Genomic DNA, 22991 nt, shown 5'->3' on the forward strand with positions numbered 1-22991 from the left:
GAGGTGTTGAACCAAATACAGAGCTCAGGTATCCTGAGGCTTGAGGAACTTTCCACCCTTGATACTCCCAACTAGGAAAGCCTCCTATCTGACAGAGATGGGCCAGGTTCTCACTTGTCCCATGTGGTCAGGCTTCCAATCCTTAACTAGTCCCTACTGACCAGCCAAGATCCCACTCTGCTCTCAGCAGCAGAGACAGCTGGCCAGCAGCCACCTCTCTGCAGCTGAAACATGCTGAGTGTCAATCACTTGATGAACTACTATAAAGTAGCACTGAAACAAATGAACTGATAAGATAAACTTCACTTTTATCCTTTGTAGCTTCTCACCTTTTTGTACTTCTTTGCATGTGTGTCTACAAAATCAACCCTGATACTTCCTGTGATTTTATATTTAAATATTGTTTTTCTTTTTATTAGAGATTCTTACTAATGTCCATATAACCATTTTGGTCTTTGCCCCATCCACTGTGTAAAAATCTCCTATATCTGACTTAATAAACACAGTTTTTGCCCTATCTTCTATATTCATAAGTATTTTCAAAATCAACTCCTCTTCCCACAAGATGGTTTCTAACTTTCTTCCAAATTACCTTGAATTTGAAAGGTAAATAGCTGTATTTTTCCTACTTTTGACTCCTGGAACAACTGAAGTACAGGGTAAACAAACTTCTTTAAGACTCTCAAAAGCTTCATCAAGCACAAGTAGGACTGCATCTTTTCAACATTTATTAACAGGCTCTATAATGCTTCAAAAGAAATACATATGCAGAGAATTCTACTGGGGCAGTCTAAGAGGCTGGGAAGCTGCTCCATCACAGCAATTTGCATTACTGACTGGTGCTGGTTTTGACACTAAGCACTTGGCTCAAAGAGTGTGAAATTAGCAGACTCATGTTGCTACTGCTCCATGAACAATCACTGCATCATTGAAGAAGAATGATTACCAGCTGTCACCTAATTTTCACCTTATTCAGTCTATATTTCAAACTTTCCAAACAGCAACAGTAGCTTTAACCCTGATCTTTACATAGCCAAAGATGACAGGATCTGACAAGCAACATAGGAACTGAACTTAATTTTAACACTTCTATTAGTAACTTGGTGTTAAATGCTTTATGTGCCACAAATTAGGACATGAATTTTTACTTCTTGTACTGATCATTTTTCACACAAAAAGAGTTTTCTTTCAGTTTCGGCACCTAGTAAACCAAGAATCTATTTACTTCAGGGAGTCTGAGATGTGGATCTTGCAGTTACAAACTTTTAAGGTCTAAATACCAAGGCAATATACACTACATACAATAATGCACAATTCCAGATAGTAAAAGTCCAGGCATTTGCCTTCTGGGTCCCACAGGAAATATAGAATTACAGAGCAAATTGTGAAGCACAGTGTAAAAAGATCAAAGCTAAACAATCACAGGTCTATGAGAACTATAAAGAAAGGAGATGAAGTAGTTTTAAAACAGTAGAAGGATTAATTCTCAGTCATTAAAAAATCATGTGAAACAGACTTTTTCTACGCATACACATTTTTACTCTCTAACATCACCTAAAACAGCATATAACAGCAACTCAGAAGTGAAAGCTCATGCTTGCTAAAGAGAAGGTGGTTGATTTCCTAAGAACAGCACATCACTTTCCTAATTTGTCTAGTTAAAAGAGCATTCAACAACTTAACTAACAGCATCAGAGAGAAATTAGAGCCCACAAATCTGATTATTCACTCCATGCCAAATTAATTCTAATGAGCAGTAGATGGCATAGAGTCACATCCTTTATTGGGTGCCATGAATACTTCCTCTCTTTCACTTCTCTAGATGGATATTGGGTGATGCATGCTTAACAGCAGAAAAAAACTCCTAAGTTCTCCAGCAGAAGTATTATGAGAAAGAAGTTATGAATTCTCATTTCCAAGCAGTAACTTTCACTCACAGTGACTATTAGCAAGACTCACTAAGGCTGTCATCAGGTCTGGTGTCACTGATGCACATCAACACTTGGACATGGAATGAGTTGCAAGGAACCAACAAGGATCATCAAGTTCAACTCCTGCCTCAGCACAGGACCATCCTCAAAGGTCACATCATGTGCCTGAGAGCACTGTCCAAATGCTTCTTGAGCTTTGTCAGGCTTGGTGGTGTAACCACCATGTACCACAGTCTCTGATCTTGAGACTTGGTCAAATAAAAAAGTGAAGATGACTATGAAATTCTGGCAATATCAGCAAGGAAAAGGAAGAGATTTTTTTAGCATGGAATCCAGTAAGAATAGTCTCCATTTTTTCTCCTCAAAATCAGACATTTGGAGGTTGACAGAGCTTTTCTCAGAGATGGGGATGGAATATAAAACCCCATAGTTTAAAACTATAAGGCCTTCTCACTTTTCTAAAATGCTCCCTGCATATGAGCATTAGAGACATACTAAACATGAAGAATTACTGGATGCTGTAAGCTAGTACAGGACACAACGAGATGGGAGAGTAAAGTTAACCATAGCTGTGCAGCCGGTACAGACCAGTCTGGCTTACCCTGACTGGGAAATCAGGATAATATGATAAATCAGTACAGCTGCCATTGGAGAGACATGTCTTCAATGTTTTTTACACTGAAAATGTAGTTAGAAGAAGGAAAACTACTGATTAAAAAATAGGAAAATGGATCTGCTACTTAGGAGTAGTTTTCAAGAAAATTTTAAAGAAAACAGTTTTTAATATATTTTAAAGTGCTTAGAAGTTTTTGGAAGATTTTACTTGTGTAATTCTTACACCTGTACAATGGTATTAGCTGAGTGCATGTACACACACACACATATACATAGTAATAAAAATAGATGAATAAATATTGGAATAAATATGCAAAAATTTCTTCCTTGTCTTCTACTGAAACTAACATTATATTTTTGCTGCTGCAAGTCCCAAAGACAATGCTTTTATTAAAATCTTACATTTATTATAAATGGAAACCAGTAAATTGCAGCTGTTCTCTGTCCCTCTTTTTTATTAAAAGGGAATAAATTTTGCCAGACGTACAGTTAGAGATATGTAAGCAACACTTCACCAGCAGAAGTTACAGAAAGGACGCAATTTACAAGGGGTGCTTCCTTCTGAACAGCCATCACTTCTTATTTAAGGAAAAGAGCCCAAATGTAGAGTTCTTGATAAAGAACTTTCTACTACAGTATGACATATGGTGAGTGTGCGAGCACGTGTTGGAGGAGGAGATGGTGGCTCAGTGGATTAGTCATTTGCCTTTCACCTCTGGAAGCACAGTTAAACTCACTCTTGACCAGAGCTGCACAGTATATTCCAGATGGCTAAAGTGGACCTAATTAAAACAAATTCAGTGATGTCACCTCAGATCTAAATGAATTGCATGCACCACTCATTTGGCATTTTGGCAATGTCAGTTCACAAATAAAATAACCAGATTAAAATCCTCCCTTAAGTCTTTTGGGACAAGTCACACTGCATGGAAATACATGCTATCATAACTAGAAAACATACTTTCATAATTGTATTATCTGTTGCTTTAAATTCTAATTATTCTAAAATAAACATTTTATGAGACTTCAATGTGAGGTAAATAAATTAAGCAATATTTTAGTCAGATGATTCAGTGGATATACAATGATTTAAACCAGCTGTGAATCTGGAAAATAATTTTAAAAAATCTTTGACAATATATTTTTCCCCATGTAGAATTGAATTGAATTGCCCTCTCATGTGAATTGAAACACTGTAAATTCCAATTACAAAGAAATATTCAGAAATGCAAAGTATTGTTAATTCAAACACTTAACACAAAATCGTCCTTTACAATTTGTTTCTGAGTTAAAAAGTAGCATTTTCTAACCCACACAGTTTGACAAAGTGTGACTGAAGGAGGAAAGGTCCTGTTTATCCTGTGTACCATTTTAGCAATGAGTCTAATAACATCTCTATATTCTGAGAACCTGAGATGTAGATATGCTGAAGTAGGGTAGCTTTTTCTTCCCCATTTAATTTAAATTCACTAATATTTTGTTTCCTAGTGAGGGTTTCCCCCCATCTGAAATAATGACTTTTTATCTTGTAATATAATACACTCAGGAATTTTATCCTCATGTATATTGTGAGCGTTGTTTTTTTTCTAAGTTTGTTTTTTCTTCCAACATTTCTTCAATGGATAGTGAACTGCCGGGCCCACAGAGATCTCCAGACCACCAGCTCATGTATTTGAAAGGCATCTGTTTATTTTTAAAATGCAAATGCAGCCTACCTCAAAGACTGACTCGCAAGAAATGAACAATCTGAACAAGTCAAGAGGTTTCCAATCAGGAGCTGTGTTCCTCCTTTTTATCAGGCTATGATCACTTGCTGTCAAAACCACTTAAACAATATCCTGGAACCTGAATGAAGTCCCCCCACAATTAAAATGAGCAGGATAATCCTGCAAGAATTATTCAGGCAAATCATTTTTCACACAGTTTAAAGTAATGATAAGGTCATTTACAAAAGAAATCAGCGCCTTTGAAATGCTGACTTGTAGACAGAGGACTGCCTGGAGGAGGGCCATAGATAACAGTGAAGACTGGCCTCCTAACACTACCCTTGCAGTCTTTGGAACTGATTCTGATGAGGAGAAGGCCCAATAAGGTTAATACCCCTACTTTGATCTCTGTCAAAGCGTACCAGCAAGAATTAATTTACATTTCAGATGAAAAAGGTTGACAGCATGAAAAGGCATCTTGTTTCTGGTATGTGAATGTGCTGTAATAGATCGGGAATTCTGAAAGGAAGTTCTGAGGAAGCTAAAGGGATAAGCTGAGCGGCTGCTTTTATTGGGAAAGAGATGAAAGGAAAACAAATTTCAATATGCGCTGTTCTGTAGAAACATGTAAGCCAAATGCTTCCTAAATTCCAAGGCCTGCTTGAGCGGGGCAGGGGGGAGGGAAAGGAGAGGAAAGTACATATAGTTTAATTATATGGTTTTGCTAATGTGGATGACGAATGCAAACAATTTATCCCACTGCCTGAAATGGCTCTTTAAAAAAATACAAAAATGATTGTACTCCATTTTACTAGAAAGCTGGCTTGAACTACCCCCACACTGTAAGATGTGCAGAGAAGGGAGAGATTTAAAGTACCTTTTGTCTCCATGTCACCAGGCACTTGGACTGTGTAATGTTATGTAAACAATACAAAAACTGTCAGTGTATTGTAAAACCTGGAAAATGGTCATGATTAACAAGCATAAGCTTTGATTTGAAACAGAATAATTAGCATATTGAGAAGAGAAAACCTGCACAAGAAATATTTTCAAATAAGAAGTCCTAATATAGGTTTCCAAAGGCAGACAGAAAAGTGTTGAGGATTACTATCATTATTGCTAATATTGTTATTGCTATTATTATTCCCATTCTACTACAGTACCAAAGACAGGAGGAGCAGCCAGCCTAATACAAAGGTTCACTGTGTCACTCTTAACCCTGTAGTCCCTAATGTTTATTCACCTAGGCTGATTACTGAAACAGTCAAGTGCCAGGTTACGAAGGAAAACACTGTGTGTGTTGGAGAGAAGAGTACTAATAACATTCCTCCAGCATTAGGTCCAGAGGGCTCAACAGTGTCCCAATTGACTCCCACTGCCTCTGCTCTGCCATGTTTAAGACAGTATTTAAAAGATGGCAGGAAGAAACAGAGGTCTGAATGTCTCCCATGCGTGCTAACAGCAGAATACATCAGTGCCTTCTCTAAAGAGCTAAAAATCTGACTGGATAAAACTCTAAGTGAGAATGTCCCCTATAGCATCCAAGTGATAATGCTACACACAAGCTTCCTATTGCACCTGAGGTAGCTCTCATCCTAAGGAGCTGCTAATAGTGAGACTGTCATGGGTTAACAATTTCACTTTCCTTTCTTCAACAACAGGCTGTTGTAATCAAAGTTCAGGTACGTATATACTTGTAAAGGTAGCAAATACTCCAGGAAATAGTGGCAGGGGGATACTTGAAGATCTTCTCTCTGCACTATCATGAAAACAACTGAAAATGACAACATAAAGGAGAGGAAGAATGAGAGAGAGTACTTGTGCAATCCTTTGGTGCTTGTTGCTAACGCAAGAAAAATTTTCTTCCGTTCAATAGAATATACTGCATTTAACCCTAGAGCTTCATGATTTTACATAGCAGCACATATGCAAAGCTACAAATTATTATTTGATCCTAATGATATTCTGTTCCTTTTGGTAACTAGAATGGCATTCTCTTTTCTCCTGAAAGTCACAGTAATGCTTAATTTCAGAGTAGCCAACTAGACAACACAAAAATCAACAAATTTACTTTGTTGATTTTTTTTTAATCCATGAGAATGCTTTGAGAACAAGTTAAAAAATATTACAACAAATATTTTTCATATACATTTCAGACCATAAGATACAGAACAAGAAGTAACAAAGCTTAAGGAATTGTAGCACAGGAAACTGGTAAAAGTGATACTTGGTTTATGTGTAAACCCATTAGTTACAATGGTTTTATCTCAGTCTCAATCTTCAAACCTGGAGTTGGACAGAGAAGGTGTATTGCACTGCATCATATGGAGGCTGCCTCATATTGGCAGCATCTGAAAACACCATAGAGTTCACAGCATTCACAGCACTGGTTCTTAGATTTCTGTGCCATATGGTACTCTGCTCTCTACTAGAGACCTACACAGCCCTATGGGCCTGTTCCTCCAATAATCTCTTTAAAGTTTATTCAAATTCATATTGATACGGCTGCATAGGAGTCTGGCAGATTGTCAAAAGATTGGTCAAAGCTGGCAAACCCAGCAAGCAGTCATGACAAAAACCTGGCAACCTGCCAAGATCAGTGCTCCAAACAAAGACAGAGAAATGCATGTCTAGTGTCTTCCATTCACATTTTTAGCCAAGAATTAACTTAACAGCTTTTAATTACTATATTTTGCTTTCAGAGAAGTATTTATAAAAGGTCTAAAGTGCTTGATACCTATCACTGATATAATTTGACACTGAAGCAAAAATAATCAGAAGTAATGTTTTTGAAAGCTTTTGTTTGGACTTAACTTTTTTTTTGGCTATAAACACTGACACACAAAAAATCACCCACAGAAAAATAGGTGTTGGCAATTGAAATACTGTTTTAATTACCTGCCTGAATATGTATAGCAGCATCAGTTCTTCTGTTCCTTATTTCCTTGTACTTCCTGCGAGCTTCATATCCTCTCCAGGCTAAAAATACAAAACCATGTGCTGGAAATTACATTTATTTAAGGAATTGCTACAGAGTCTACAGGGTCAGAGATGTGCTGAAACTTTCATTCCTCCTGCCATAACTACTTCAGCCCCCACCCCCAATAGCTCTTCCCCACCCACCCACATGTTGAACTCCGGGTTCATGACTGCACTATTCACATCCTCACAACTTCAAACACCACTTCACTCATTCAAATTTTAATTGCCACCATGTGCTCACTGATATCCTAACTCAAAAAAAAAAAAAGGTGTGTCATCATCCTTGCTCACACAGTTCCCTAAATCAATACAAGGAAACCTGCTAAATTACCGATAATCAGCCTCTCAGGCCCATCTTTTGATGAATGTCTGCAATTCTGGTACAGGGCAGGGACATGTGCTACTGCATTTCAATTATAAGCTGCATGTTATTATAGACATACCTAACAATATTTTTATTTTGTGCACAAGCATCACATTCAAAATATTAAAATGTTTAAATAAAGACACTCCTAAATGTTACGATGACACTTTAGTAGAAGTAAATCAGTAACATCGGCATCAATGAGATAGAGAGAAAACACATGAAGTCATTTAGATTTCATAATAAACTGTAATCAATAAATTAACAATGTACATGCAATTTAACTGACTGAAATACAAAGACACTAAGTAAAACAGAGATTATGAACATTTACCTGACTGTATTGTAATAGCGCTATTTTCTCTTTTATCTTTTACTTTCTTGTACCTCCTTGCTCCGAGCCATCCCTTGATATAGGCTTGCATGACCACCACCCTCCCTATGACTTCTCTCAGGAACAAATTTAACTGCTCTATATGGTAATACTTAAGGAAAACCTGTAATGGAACAACAGGAAAACAAAAACAGTATTATAATCAGTATTATAACCTCTTGTATTTTGCCTTCTCATTAGTCCTTCAGCAGCCTATTCAAGGGTGTAATTGCTGAGAAAACTAGAAAAATACTGATTGTACATATCATAGCAATCTTGTAAATCAATTATTTGCTCTTGTGTACTTGTGAAAATTCTTTATTCCACTGATTATAATCACCCCATTGCTTACTGTGAGATTAACTTAGTTGCTTAGAGCATGGTGTTAATAACACCAAGGTTGAGGTTCAATCCCAGTATAGGCCATTTGTTTAGGAGCTGGACTTGATGATTCTTGTGGGTCCCTTCCAACTCAGAATATTCTGTAATCCTGTGCAAATAACTCCCACACTTACCCCCTTTACAAAGTAAATTGGACAGTGAGATCTTTTCAGTTATGAACAATTTTGAAAGATGACCTTCCTTGTCAGTGGAAACAAATCCTGGATTGAATTTGGTTTTAGATATAATATTGTCTAAAAGCATGCTCCCTAAGGAGGCAAATCATATGGGCACTTACATACATTTTATCTGGATCTTGGGCAAGAAAACTGTCACAGTTTTTCCTTTGTGTAATGTAAAACAACTCAAAGTACTGTGTAACATCCTTTTAAAAGAAGTCTATCACTCCATTTGAAACCATCAACAAAGGCTTTTGAGAGAGAGAGAAGGAGCTTACCTGAAACTCCATGAATGGAGAACGATACCAGCCAGGCTCATATGATGGGTCAAATTGTGACATTTCAGCCATGGCATTCTTAAGAAAATGGAAACTTCAGGAAGTCACTACAACAGCAGACACTGGCAGAGGTACTGTCCTTATCAAGGCAGCCATGTGCCTGCCGAATGCACTTTGGGGAGGCAGCCAGTACATCCCTCCTCTTGCAGCACTAACTCAGCTGGCTTGGGAGGGCACCTCCATAACCTGGGAAGCTAACTGGAGCAAATTATTTGCTCTTTTGTTCATTCATGCAGTACTTTTTGAACCCCTATTAGACATGATTTATAAAGGTATACTATCCTTGAGAAAATGTTAGCACCCCATACCTTGGTTTTCCCAAGAATCCAGTTGTCTAGTTTAGATTTCTCCAAAATGGCAAGACAGTTTTCTCTGCTGCCAAGGGGAGTCTCATGTGCCTTGAACGCAAGGTAGTAATACCTGCAAAATGTCAAAGAAAGAATTGAATCACAATCAATATGTACTTCCACTGTTTTTATCTAGCTCCAAGCTCTATCTCTAGAATCAATGGGCCAAATTCTTCCTTCTACTCATACATACTTCATGACAGCTGTGTCTTCATGAATCACGACACAGCTGTCATGAATAGATATTTGGACATATAAATGATTACAATAAACAATTAATTGGAATGATTATGATCAATTTTAGGAGTCTGGAGCAGACCCATACTAAACAATATTATCTTTTTTTTTTTTTTGTCCATGTTCCCTTGCAAAGAACAGCTCCTAACAATTTTGTTATAGCTAATAACCTATAGCTAATGAAACAGGGATACAAACATGCTTAAACTGAATTAAGAACCAGTCCCTTCCTACCTATAAAGCCATTATGCATTTATGAAGACTGGTTTTATAGTATTTAAGTAAACCTACTTGCAAACAATTATGCTAAGTAACAGCTAGAACATGTGTCAGTTAGTTTACAAATTTAAGGATATTTTAGCACAAGTGCATTTGGATGCTAGCAACTGCCACCTCAGCTCTCACTTATTAACTGCCATGTGTTGTCTTGGTGTTAAGCTGTACTTCTAAAGGTTTTACTCTATTTACATTAGGATTGAGAGGAGGTGGCCGGCTGAGCAAATCATTCTACTAATTATTAGCATGGGGAAGAGTGATCAGATGTTCTTTAAAATATGAAGAGAAGAATGTCATCAGTGATCTCAAAGACAGATCCCTCTGTAGCCACACAGACTCAAGAAAATATCCCACCTTATACTGAAGAAAATATGGAGAAGCAATTAGAAAATTTAGAATTCTGCAATATTTTATTTTTTTAAAGTCAGAATAGTATTATTTTATTAGTTCCAGTTAATCTCTATCTATTAGCTCCAGTTGTCACAAGAAAAAAAAAACCCACTAAAACAGTTAAGATCAAACAGGAACAAAATGACATCTGAAGTGAGAAGTACTGGAATAAGTTCTGGACCAGAGACACAGATATTCATCAACAGACATTGCTATCTCTGAATAATGATAAGAGATTATGTATTACTGAGTTATATTAAATGTAGTGACTTTCTCAACAATGTGATGTTGCAAATTCTTTAGGCAAGTCTTTCAAAGTATCAACTCATGCCTTTCAGTAGGTTTGGAGAAACGTGGTGTATTCAAAAGAAAAAAAGTACATTTCCTCCACCTTATTACTGAAGTTAATGATGCCAGTTTTCACAAAACAAACAGTACTAAGTTGCACTAATAAAACTCAGATTTAAAATATATGGATCACAAATATATTTTGACGTCATACAATTTCAACAGATAGCTGACAAATACATGGGGGAAGTCACACTCATAGTAAATTGCTGTTTGCTTCAAAAGCCAGTTCAGATGGCCATGTGAGTTACACATAGGGAGGGAGGGAGGGAAGGAAAGCAGGCGGGAAGTGACACTGGTTTTCTTGTATCTTTTAAGGCAGTTATTGGTGAGAATTTTAAAACCACAGAACAGTTTTTAGATAGCACTGATACAATAAAATATTCAAGGGAAATCCTATAATTCTTTAATTTTATCATTGGCATTCCACTTACTGAAAAGTCAACTTATTTGTGACAAATATCTGAGCAAAAAGTATTCTTGAACTGCGTGATTTACCTGCCTGACTACACCATTTTGTTCATGACAAACTTCATTATCTGTCATAGATAGCACCCTCTCCAATAGCTCTCTTTCATGATCTAGACTGTAGTCGCTTTGGTGCTCCAAAAAAACACATAAATAAAACCATGGTTATTTTTCTTATCAAATCCTATTTTAACAAATGTTTTTATAAATGTAAATGTATCTATAGTCTAAGAAAGCAAGCTATTCAGAATAGCAAGAACTTTACAAACCATAGTAGAAACTACATGGGAATAACTACTGATTCTGTATGTAAACATACTGTCTCTCAATATTTATTAAAAACTTCCTCTAAATGGTGATTTTCCAAATGTTTTGATTGATCTAACTACTGCATAGAAGACATCTGTACCTGCTCAAATATACTTACTGTTGCTTTCCAGTTACGTCATAGAATCACAGAATATTCTGAGTTGGAAGGCACCCACATGAAGTCCAACTCCTGGCCGTGCACAGGACATCCCCAAGAGTCACACCATGTGCCCAAAAGCATTGGCAACTGCTTCTTGAATTCTGTCTGGTTTGGTGCTGTGACCATTTCCATGGGGAGCCTATTCCAGTGCCCAGCCACCCTCTGGGTGACGAACTTTTTACTGATACCCAACCTAAGCCTCTCCTCACACAACCTCAGGCCATTCCCCCAAGAAAAGGCAGAAATGACTGTACTCATCAGAAATAAGGACTACCAATATGAGACTGGCTATTTATTTTTATTCTTTATTATTATCTATTTATTTTTAATTCTTTCTCCTCCAGAACTCCTTTTGTAGTGTGCATTCTACACCACATTAGGTCCATGGATTTGTGTTCCAAAGCTCAAAACCATGTGTTTTGTGGGTATTTTTAAGTAAACACTTTGGTTTAGTGCCTGTTTTCATGACTGAATCACATAACTACAGACACCCAAGTAGTTTGACATTATGTGCTCAGGACAATTGTATGGCAGCACGGTGTGTGCCACACAGGGTCATCCAATTATTTTATGTAATTAAAAATCTTTTTACAGGAATGGACCCTATGGAAAATTTTGGAGGAAGGTAAAATGTTTCACCCTTAGGTATCTGGCAAAAGCATGCAAATACTGTGCATGGTGAAATGGCAGAGAATGGCCTGAAAAAAAGCTTTGGGATATATACAACTGTTCATTTTGATTTACTGGTCTAATTTAATCTCTGTCATACTTATGTAAATCTACTGTGCAGAGTTCTCAGAGTTACCTCTACTTGCAACTACAACCAAGAAACCAGAAACTTATTTTCTGAAAAGTAGGGCTAGAAATCACATTTGCTTTCAGATGAGATGAAAATTTCAAAACTCTACCTTTTTATTTCCATATTTGCACTTGTTATTTCAGCATGAAATATGGCAGCCAGAAATATTTCAGTGTCCTTCATTAAACCAATACTTTTACTGTCATTTTAAAATATATGTTTATGATGCTTCATGTGCTATTTCATAAACACACACATACTTGTGCAAAAACATATCCTTTTCCTGGTTATACATCCTGCTTGAAAATTTCCTACACCTGGCACACACTCATCTACATGTTTCCTACAAGTACTTGACTAATCACATTCTCACTAGCAGTAAGACTAAGTAAGATGAAAGTAATTTCCCCTCAGAAGAACTGATTTCTCAAAGCTGATGAAACTCTGGAATTCTGCATTTCTTAACTAATGGTTTTTACTCTGCAATACATACTATTCTTCATGGATGTGACTGTTATTTCAGAAAAAACTTATATTAAAATGGGATTAACTGTACTTGCTAGTCATTAGAAATAAACCAACATTTTTTAAAATTGAATTTAACCTTAGAATGCAAAGCTAGGATGTGCAGAAGTAAGGTTAAATGCTAAAGACATCCAAATATGCAAAGATATGGAAAACTTCAGGAAGATGCTATGCATTAACTATCTGTTCAGGGCCAAGGCATTTTAGTGTTGCTGGTTTCAGACTAAATAAACTGACTGCAAACAAATGCTTCCATTTCCCACCCCCGCTAAAGGCTAAACTGTGGAAGTGTTCCATAAAATGCATTTAAACAGCACCATTAACTACTATACCAGTGTCTCCTACTGAAGTTCCCTTCACATTTCAGACTTAAAGGCTGCAGACATTCTACATAATTAACTCAAAACAGTAATGATTAACCCTTTTTCTCTTTAAAACAAATCTTTGTACTAAAATGTAACAACTCGAGGTGGATAATTGTATGTGAAAAGCATGAGGTACAAAATCCCTTTCTAGCCAGACCACAAACAGTAGGAAGATTCTCAGAATCATGAAATTATTTGTTCCTTCTCAGCCCTGGAACCAGAAACTATTAAAAAATACACTTTTTTTAGAACTACAAGAACTGTAAAATTACTTCAAAAAATTTCTAACTTGTATGGGTTGTATTGCACCTCTTTCAGAAACTTTCAAATCTGAATTCACAAAAATAATTAAGAGTATAAATAAAAATATAAACAAAAATGATACAACATCTAAGATACTCTTGATATTTATTAACAGATACCTAGCACTTATGCTGAAAATCATCTGACAAATACAGAATCAGAAATACTCTCAGAAAAGCCTAATTTGGTGCAACGTGCATAAACTATTCATAAGCAGCTAGAAGACTTTCCACTTCTAATGTTTTCCTATCATCTCCATCCTGCAACCACTTACCAGTGTTTTGTGAATGGGAAACATCTAGAAAGTGTATATGGAAGGTATAGTAGTTCACCATAGTTAAAGTGCATGGGAACATTCTACAGATGTGGTGAAATCTTAAAGCCACTGAAACAAATAAACATTTCCATAGATAATAGTAAAATCAAGGTATCAGGCAATGTTACAATTTTGTTTACAGAAATCACTTACAAACTTTAATATAGTGCAGGTTTAGTGTTAAAAGTAGGCTTGCATTAAAAATGCATCATTTATAAAGAAAGAATTTATCTGCAGCAAGTCTGTTGACTTCTCATTTAATTCAGTGCTTCCCTGATTTTGCATAAGCAAGTGCATCACCACCAAATTTCTGGCGTTAGAAGAAAGCACTTACTGAGGTTATATGTTTTACAGGATTGTGTAATGTTTGACCAGTTTTAATTCCTAGCTCCACTCCATGTAAAATGTGACTTACCAAGGCCAATGAGACTTTATGTGGTCATGAGAAATGTAACACTGGTGGTTTAGAAACTGTGTATACCGCGTGTACTTAGAGTGACCTTATGTAAATTTGTCCTGTGAGATTGAAAAAGCAGAAGCAGTCTCACTGGGATCACTGTTACAGTAACAGCATTGGTATTGACATGATTGTATGATCAGAGATCATCTGACTACTGCGGAATAGGTAAATGGCTTATAGTAAAAGTTTATCCTGCATCTTAATGCAGTACAAAAATTCTAATGTCTAACATAAACAGGCAGAAAAGAAAAAAGACAATCCTTAAAATGGAACTTGTGCAAAAGTTCTCAATACATTCCTATAAGCCAATGAAGCAACACAAGTATGGCACCATTTAGTATCACCAGCCTACTGAGTCCCTTATCTTCCAAGCGCCTGCACAGAACATGCAACACGAACGGAGGATCCAGCTGGGGGCTGTGTGGTGAGGACACACCTGCACACCACATCACGTCACGTGAGGCTCCAGGGGCACTCAGCAAGGAGCGCTCCTTCCAGTGGGACCTTCAGTGCAGGTCGCCATGAGAAAGCACAGCTCCTTTAAACTGCTGTGCAGAGCATGGTCACCACATGACACCACATTGCAGACACACCTGGTTGACTGATCAGCTTAATCACCTGCGCCTAAAATCTCAGATTCCAGCCTGAAAGCCATGCTGCTTCACAGCAAACATAAGACAGATGCGTGATGTCATGGGGCACAAGACAGGGCCAAGGGAGACACAGCGTCTAAGACTTGACAGGGATACTGTGTTTACAGGGACTGCAGATTACATTTTTCCTACTTTAAGTAAAAGAATATGTATATTTATATACATAAAACAGATGGCAATATACTTGGCTGAAGAAACATTGTGTGAATGAGTTACAATTAAGCCCTCTCCTCACCATCTGTTTTTTAACCCAATAAACTACATCCAGGTTTGCAAATAATCTGCTCTGCATGAAAACAGAAGACAGTAAAGAGTAACGTTAGACAGAGCTTTATCTTTTGTTTACCTCGTACCTGATAAACTCTGAATGGGTCTGCTCCCTGCCTTTGATTGTTTTGTCCTCATATTTCCTGCTAAGAGTTTACAAAACAGTATTATTGAACAGGCAGATAAGAAGCACACCTATTTGTTTAATAACATCAAGGGAGAAAAAATGCTGGCTCATCCATTTTGTTGTTCCGTTGCTGAAAAGGATCAAAATACCAATTAACTTGCTGGCTTAAAAAAATCTTTGATATCCTTACATTTACTGACATTTTGAAACTCTTCTTCATACTTGCCTAATGTCTTTTTGATTATGAACAAAGAAGTGCCAATCTGTTTAGCATTTGACCTGTTTTCTTAAACATTTTTATGTATTCAATTACTTAGTTCCTAAAAACACTTGACTAGTCATAGCTGTGAGTTGAGGAAAAATGTTTCTTGTTTTACTGATAGCTTTATAAAATATTGTTTGATTTTATTTGCAAGACCAAAAGAGAATAGAATTTGTTTTAAAATAAAGCATGAGCTGAACAAAGGAGCAAGAACATCTCCTTTCCCTCCTTTTCCTTTCACTTATACTCTGAACTTAGAAGTCTTTACTGTTGTGGAAATTAAATCTACGCCCCTCTCCTTCCCTTTTTGTGCTGATTTTCTTTCCTTAACAAATTACATCAAGTTAGACTAAAAACTTGGGGAGTAATTGACAAGACGCTAACCACAACTTGCTCTTATCTGCAAGGATATGGTAAGCTACAGTCAATGCTGGTTTTATTACCATTAGTTTTCAAGGATGTACTCAAATTCAGCACATTTTTGAAAGAAAAGTATCTCCTGATAAGAGAAGGCTTAATTTCCTCTCAATTTACACTAATTTCTGTGGAGTTAATCTTAGTTCACTTACGTGTAAATTGAATAAAAGTTGCAGTTAATAATTCTGCTTTCGGCTCCTTCAGGATATTGCAAATTGATTACATTTATTAATGATCACAAAAATGAATCTGTTAAATGGGCTCTAGAATGGTGTGACCTTACTAAAATTAGTAAGGTCATCAAAGACTAAGTGACATCAGCTGCTCCTCATATGACTCTCCTTCAAGGCCCTTCACTATCTTTGCTGCGCTTTTTGGACAATTCTGTATAGTTTTAATGCCTTATATTGTGGTGGCCAAAACTGCATGCAATATTCAAGGTGAGGCAGCCCCAGAGCAGAACAGAGCAGAGTGGGAAAATCCCTCCCTTGACCGGCTGGCCATGCTGTGCCTGATGCCTTCAGGACATGCTTGGCCCTCCTGGCTGCCAGTGAGCAGGACCCCCAGGTCCCTCTCTGCGGCACTGCTCTCCAGCACCTCATTCCCCAGTCTGTCTGCACATCCAGGGTTGCTCAGGTGGAGAACCTGGCACTTTCCCTTGCTGAGCTTTATTTGGTTGGTGTTGCCAAGCCCTCTAATTTGTCAAGGCCTCTCTGCAGTCCGTTCCTGACTTCAAGGAGACAACAGCGCCTCCCCATTTTGCACCATCTGTGAACCTGCTTAGTATCACTTCCAGCCTGCATCCAAGCTATTTATGAGGATGTTGAGGAGCACACGGCTGAGGATGGAGTCCAGTGGAACCCCATGAGTGACTGGACACCAGTCTGATGTCACCCCATTCACTATAACACTTTTGTGCCCAAACTGTGAGCCAGTTGCTACCCTATTACAATGACTGGTTTATCCAGTTGTGTGCTGGACATTTTGTCCTGAAGGATCCTGTGAGAGGCAGTATCAACAGCCTTACTGAAATCCAAGAAGATGACATCAGCTGGCCTCTTCCTTAGGTCAGCCAGGTGGGTTACTTTGTGATAAAAGCAAATCAGGTTTGATAAGCAAGACTTTCCTCTCATGAAGCTGTGCTGGCTGTGACCAGTGACTGCACTGTCTTTCAGGTTTTTCAACACCTCCCAGAATAATCTTCTCCCTAACTTTATCAGGCACTGAAATGAGACTAATGACTTGCTTTCAGTAGAATCATTAATTCTATATTGTCTGGATAAGCAACATCCAGTTCAAAAAATATCACGCCATGATCTAGCCATTCACTACTTGCTCCTACTGTTGCCTAAATGGTTCATGGTAGTGCTTCTGCTCATTGTTGAATCACCAGTCCTACACATTGAAAACCAGTAAATACCACACAAAGACACATTTAAAATATAGAGGAAACCATAATTATCATGAAGCTACATTGCCATCATAAAGACAATAGCATTTCCTGAATAAAATTTGTAATTTTTTGAGATTGAGAATATGTATTAAAGCCAGTAATAGCAGCCATGAGAAGGGTTAGGGTGAACAGAGTTCTGATTATCATTCGTGATATCTCTAAGATAAATGACTCTGCAAAGCTAAAGCTGAAGCTTTCATATCAGTTCATTCTTAAAAATGTGCATGTTCAGCTTCATATGATGGTTGAAGGTCAGTGACCTTCCAAAATCCTTGAATTATCTGAGCAGGATGCATAATTTCCACTTGTTGCCTCTATAGAGAGAACCATGGGGACAGGCTTGCTGCTTGTGCTCACTGTAGGTTTCACACTGACTGTTTTCCATTAGAGATCAGATATCTCTTGTAGTCTTTATCTCTGAAAGTCCCTGTCCTCATTAGACATTGGGACCCCACACCTATGAACAACATTTGTAGAACTTTCTGTATTTAAACCTAGAATGTATCTTACTGAATAGAATATTAGAAAAATAGCCCTATGACACAAGTCTTACCTTTTTACAAACTCCTCAAAGAGGATGCGATGGGAATACCCTTTCTGACGTATCTTGACAGTTTCCAGAATTCCAGTGTATCGCAGCTGCAGCAGAACTCTCTCATGAGAGAACATCAGCGCCTCTCGATCATCGTTAGGCTTAATGCAGCGGATAAAGTGAGGCTGTCCAACAACCATTTTGGATAAAAGATCCATGAGGGAATACTAGTGAAGAAAATAAAGAAGATGCACACACTTGACAAAAAACTGCAATGGAATGACTTAAGCAGGAGATTCATATTTGTAAACAGTTTGTAATGCTTGATTATATTTTAATCTGTAATGTTAATCTACATTGCTTTTTTATTCATTTTAAAGATTTCAGGTGAAACATGGAACCTATTAAAAATTTTCACTTTTAAAAAATTTAAATATTCTGAATCTGACCTCTTACTTTTTACACCTTTCTTTTCTCCTTATATAACATTTCCATAGTTGAAGAATGTCCATTAAAAAAAATGAAGTTGAAAATTGTCCTAACTATAATTCTACTGTAGACACATTTGATTGATCAAATATCCCCAAGAGAAATACAAGCTTTACCATGAAACAATCACTGAAATTCACAGCAAATGAATCTTTGAACCCAGGGAAGGGTTGCAAGAAGTCATCAGTTCAGTGCTCTGTCCACAGAGAACACCAGATGTATCTTCAACATTTCAGGTACATCTCTGTTACATAAATTTTTCAGAACCACTGAGAATATCAAGTGCACAGTCTCCTTAGAAATCTGTTCTGCTGTATTATCACGACTATTCATAAACTTCTTAGCATCTAACATAAATCTTGCCACTGAAATGTAAGTCCATTACTTCTTTTTCTATCCACCCTAGACACACAAACCAATTTAATCTGTTTCATTTTAAACTGAAATGAAAAATGTTTGATCAGAGCATATATATTTTTTTCCACTGACTCCTCTGAATACTAATACTCCTGCTCCATACTTACCTCATTGAGCTGTTGCACAATAAGCATGTGTTGTCAGCTGTTCAATCTCATATAACCATATGTGTCTCAAAATCAGTTACAATTCCAAGCTCATTGACATCACCTTGCCGCAGGTTGCACGTGTCTTACAGTCTAATTCCACACTCTCTCCCCCATTACACTTTTGTTTCTTTTTACAGTTTCTACAGAGCTGGCATTTGTGTGGTTCTGTGCAAGAGCCCTCCAAGTGCACATCTGTATGACAAGTCTGAATGTCAGTGTCCTTGCACTCTGCACAGCGAGGCAACATCTCAATATACACCAGCTTCCTCTATACCCTTCCTTAGACTATTCTACAACACAAATTGATCAGACACTCCTACACAGCTTGAAGCTTTGACTCACATTGGTTAGCACTACTCTGTGAACTTCCCTATTCTGCATGGCACAAGGGCAGCCCAAGAGCCAACTGCTGAAAACTTTTCCACTTTGCAATGATTGCAAGAAAAAAACAATGACCAAGAGTCTCAGACTAGCACTTTCTTGACTCCTAAGCTTCCAGTTCCAACATTCTCAATGCCCTTTCCTTCCTCAATGCCTGTTTGATACAAATACATGAGCAGAATGTGCATTACCTCAGACAGGATTACTACTGATAAAATGGCAACCTGTATGATTTACAACAGTACTTCCAAAAGATAGACTGTTTTTTACTTATGATCATAAATGAAAAATCTTAATCTTTAAAGGTATGTATGCCTCATCTTGTGAGAAAATATGAAGACTTTAGTAATAGGATCTGTTTTATTTGCACAAAATTGGTGTTCTGCTAATAACGAGACCTGTTCTAGACCTCTAGCATTTTAGACAGAAAATAGTCTAGGCTCTAGATTCTGTTATCAATGTACCCAATGAAATAACAAAAATACAAGTACGAGGAAACAAAGAGAAAAAAGCAAAGAAAAGTTTAGAATCCACAGAGGCCTTGTAACAGAATAAAAAAATTCTCTGATAATGCTCTTTGATCTTACTATCCCACAAATATTTTATATATATCTTTTGGTCTTCTTATCAAAATACTTGTTTTAATTTTAATTTTTGTACCCTAAAATAGGAAGCCATAGTTTGCCGCTTCATGTTAGTTGTTTCCTCAGGATGCCGCATAACCTCCATTGTGTCAACCTGGAAGAAAAAACTCTGGTGTTAGGACTGTTCCAGAAACACTGCAGATCCACCCCACTTTGCCTATGAAAGCTGGGTTCAGTTTTTGTTATAGTCATTCCTTCAGGTGTGAGTACTTCAGAATACTTTATCAGAGATAGCAAGATGCAGGATACACTCTGATTTTGGAGAGGTCTCTAAGCATTTTGAATTCTTTTTCATAGTGTAAGAGCACTCTAGATTTATGATAGTATAATACTCAGCCAGTGAAACAGCTGTCAAGTTGCAATACTTTAGGAACTGATTTCTAAAAGGCATTCCTTTTATTGCCACTACAATGGACTCCAACAGGACTTGTATCTATAAGAAGAGTTATCATATTTGTAATAGCCAGGAAGTAAATTGAACAGCCTCATTTGCTCATGTATGGAAAAAATACGGTAGGATAATGAGTGGCAAACAAAGTAGGTAGTCTCAGAACATCTAAGTCTGTTCCCTTCTCCTACTGTGGTTACTATTAATTACTTTATATTGCCATTTTGATGCCAAGAATCTCAGCAATCTTATCCTACCGAACTGCCACAGCACACCAATTTTTTCAGCATTGCAGAATAGTTGTTTTTAGAGGATATACATGGACAGTGAACATACTGCTCCTTATAGATTTCAGTTATATTGTTAGTACAGCTGTTCATATCAAAATGAAACCAGAATTTATGAATGAGTATAACTGTGGTTATCCATAACAAGCAGATTGTGTTGCTACATTACAGCCCAACAAAATTAAAGAAAATTAACCAGCATCCTGTTTGCATGGAGCATTAACAGCATTTTAGCATTCACTTACTTTATGGCAATTTACCATCTGCTCTGACCAGGTGGCATTTGTATAAACCAGATAATGCTGCTGTCAGCACCTGTGCTACACTCCCTGGACTTTGCTCCACACAATCTTTTCTAACACTCACTGACTTAAGAACACTCTTCTGGACACTAAAATAATTGGTGAAAGATTACAGTTCTCAATAAAGTAACCGAGACTCTTACCTTCAGGAGGTATTTAGGAGACTGCATGCAAAATATAAAGGAAATGAAGCACTAAGTAATAATAGATAAAAAAAATGGATTTTGTGTTGGGGAAGAAATCCAAAGAAATCTAGTGAGGTCAAGATTCAGAACACAGATGGCACAAATGAAGACAGAGCTCAATAAGGATGACCATAAAAATTTCAATCTGTTTTTGTAATCTGTGACGTTCTGGCCCAGAGTGGCATACATGCACTGGTATACATTAAAAAAAGAATAAAAAAGAGAGATGCAGTTTGTTAACAGAATACTCTGTAATATATTCCAGGAAAAAATGCCCGATCTGCACAGGTAACATCAAACATTTTATGAGTTTATGTGACAAAGTAAGTATCAATGAACTAATCAAACCAGCAGGCATGCCCATGGGGAAGGATATAGGAATGGTTCAAGATTATCTTGGAAAGACATCTAGTTTCTGAGGACTGTTATCTAAATCTCTAGTAGATGTCAGGTAGAAGACACAAGCCATAACAGTGAGCACTGACAGTAAGTTCAGAATAACTGGTAATATTTTTAATATTAAAGACACACAATTTAATTTTAAATAAGATTAAATAAAGAACAAGAACAAATAGCTTGAGGACTGATCTGAGCCCAAATGCCAATGAAAATGAGGTTTTAAATAGGACTCTTCTTTGTCTAGAAAAGCAGAGACTCAGTGATGTTTTTGCAGATTGACCACTCACAGCCTCCTATATCCATATCTCATACCTCTACTGATCAATAAAGGGCAGTATCATCTCCTCTTCACAGCTGCTTTTTTTCACCAAAACTGTAGAATCTGGCTATCTTGGGACTGCCACTCTATCAAATATGGCTTACAACTGCTGGGCTCCAAAGAGGTTTGGTTTGGTTTGAGGTTTTTTTGGGACAGCAAAGGCAATGAATGCACAGAAAGACAGATGGTCAAAAACACTCACAGAGGAGATGTAAAACAATTTTTCTCAGAAAATTAGGTTGAAAGCAGTATTGTTAGATTTCTCTTTCTATGAATGAAGTTGTAAATTCAGATCTCTGCAATTTGTAAGAACTAGAATAAATTTCCAAATCTTTTTGACAAGGAACGTTTGAAGTTTTCATCAGAAAAAATCTGATAGACCCTGAAGCTGAGGGGATTTTCTTGTAAGATTTTTTAAGAAGTTTTGTCTCTAATTAATGTTCAACACTGCTTGTCTGTGAAGCCACACAATTTTATGGTAGGGCAACAACCTCACGTACAACAGACAATAGGCCTTCTCACAACTGGCTTGCAGAAAGTGACAGAGCATAAAAAGAATGTCATGATCTAAGAATAAGAATGTCATGGTACCTCACACTTTAAATCACTAGCTTCTCTTTTTAAACAAAAATGAAGATATTTCAACTATTAAGTCACATTTTTACATGACAGCCATAGTGACCTACAATATGAATTCACATAATTACAACTGTAATGGAAAACAGCCTGACCTACAAAAGTCAAACTGTTTCATCACTAAAAAGATTCCTTCTAATAGTTTTGAAACAATATTAAAAGAACGATTTATGACATTATGTCATCTTATGAAGTCACTCCAAATTATGACTTTCTACATATTGACCACACCTGCTGCTGACATGGTGTGAAATACTATAAAACCAAAAAATATGTTAAGCAAAAAACCCTCCTAAATTAAATAATGATAAAAAACTTCCAAACAAAATTATTATATTTGGATTTTTTAAAACAAATTAAAAAATAATAATTTAAAATATGTTTCCTGAAATTGTTTTAATTAGGTGCTTTACAAATTTCTAAGAAATAGTTTATTTTATCTAAAAAGTATTGAAACTAACATTTTCTGAATAGTGTTGTACTTCTGCATGTCTTCTTTTAGCTCCTTTTAA

General features: G+C 36.9%; 1 protein-coding gene across 9 annotated transcripts in view; it reads right to left on the reverse strand.

Moving 5' to 3' along the window:
- The window catches only part of MYO3B (myosin IIIB), a 236679-nt gene that overhangs the window by 96122 nt on the left and 117566 nt on the right, over window positions 1–22991 (reverse strand). For 7 of the 9 annotated variants that reach the window (XM_074548518.1, XM_074548517.1, XM_074548516.1 and 4 more), the window contains 6 exons: window positions 21084–21104; window positions 19980–20057; window positions 17905–18110; window positions 9178–9289; window positions 7933–8095; window positions 7151–7231 (listed from right to left, as the gene is read on the reverse strand). In XM_074548518.1, the coding sequence (XP_074404619.1) occupies window positions 7151–7231; window positions 7933–8095; window positions 9178–9289; window positions 17905–18110; window positions 19980–20057; window positions 21084–21104 (661 nt within the window). Of the gene's footprint in view, window positions 1–7150; window positions 7232–7932; window positions 8096–9177; window positions 9290–15141; window positions 15239–17904; window positions 18111–19979; window positions 20058–21083; window positions 21105–22991 lie in introns of those variants that run through there. The other 2 variants (XM_074548520.1, XM_074548522.1) reach the window with 2 other exon arrangements.

Source organism: Zonotrichia albicollis, chromosome 10 (assembly GCF_047830755.1).
Source record: "Zonotrichia albicollis isolate bZonAlb1 chromosome 10, bZonAlb1.hap1, whole genome shotgun sequence".
Classification (NCBI taxonomy): Eukaryota; Metazoa; Chordata; class Aves; order Passeriformes; family Passerellidae; genus Zonotrichia; species Zonotrichia albicollis.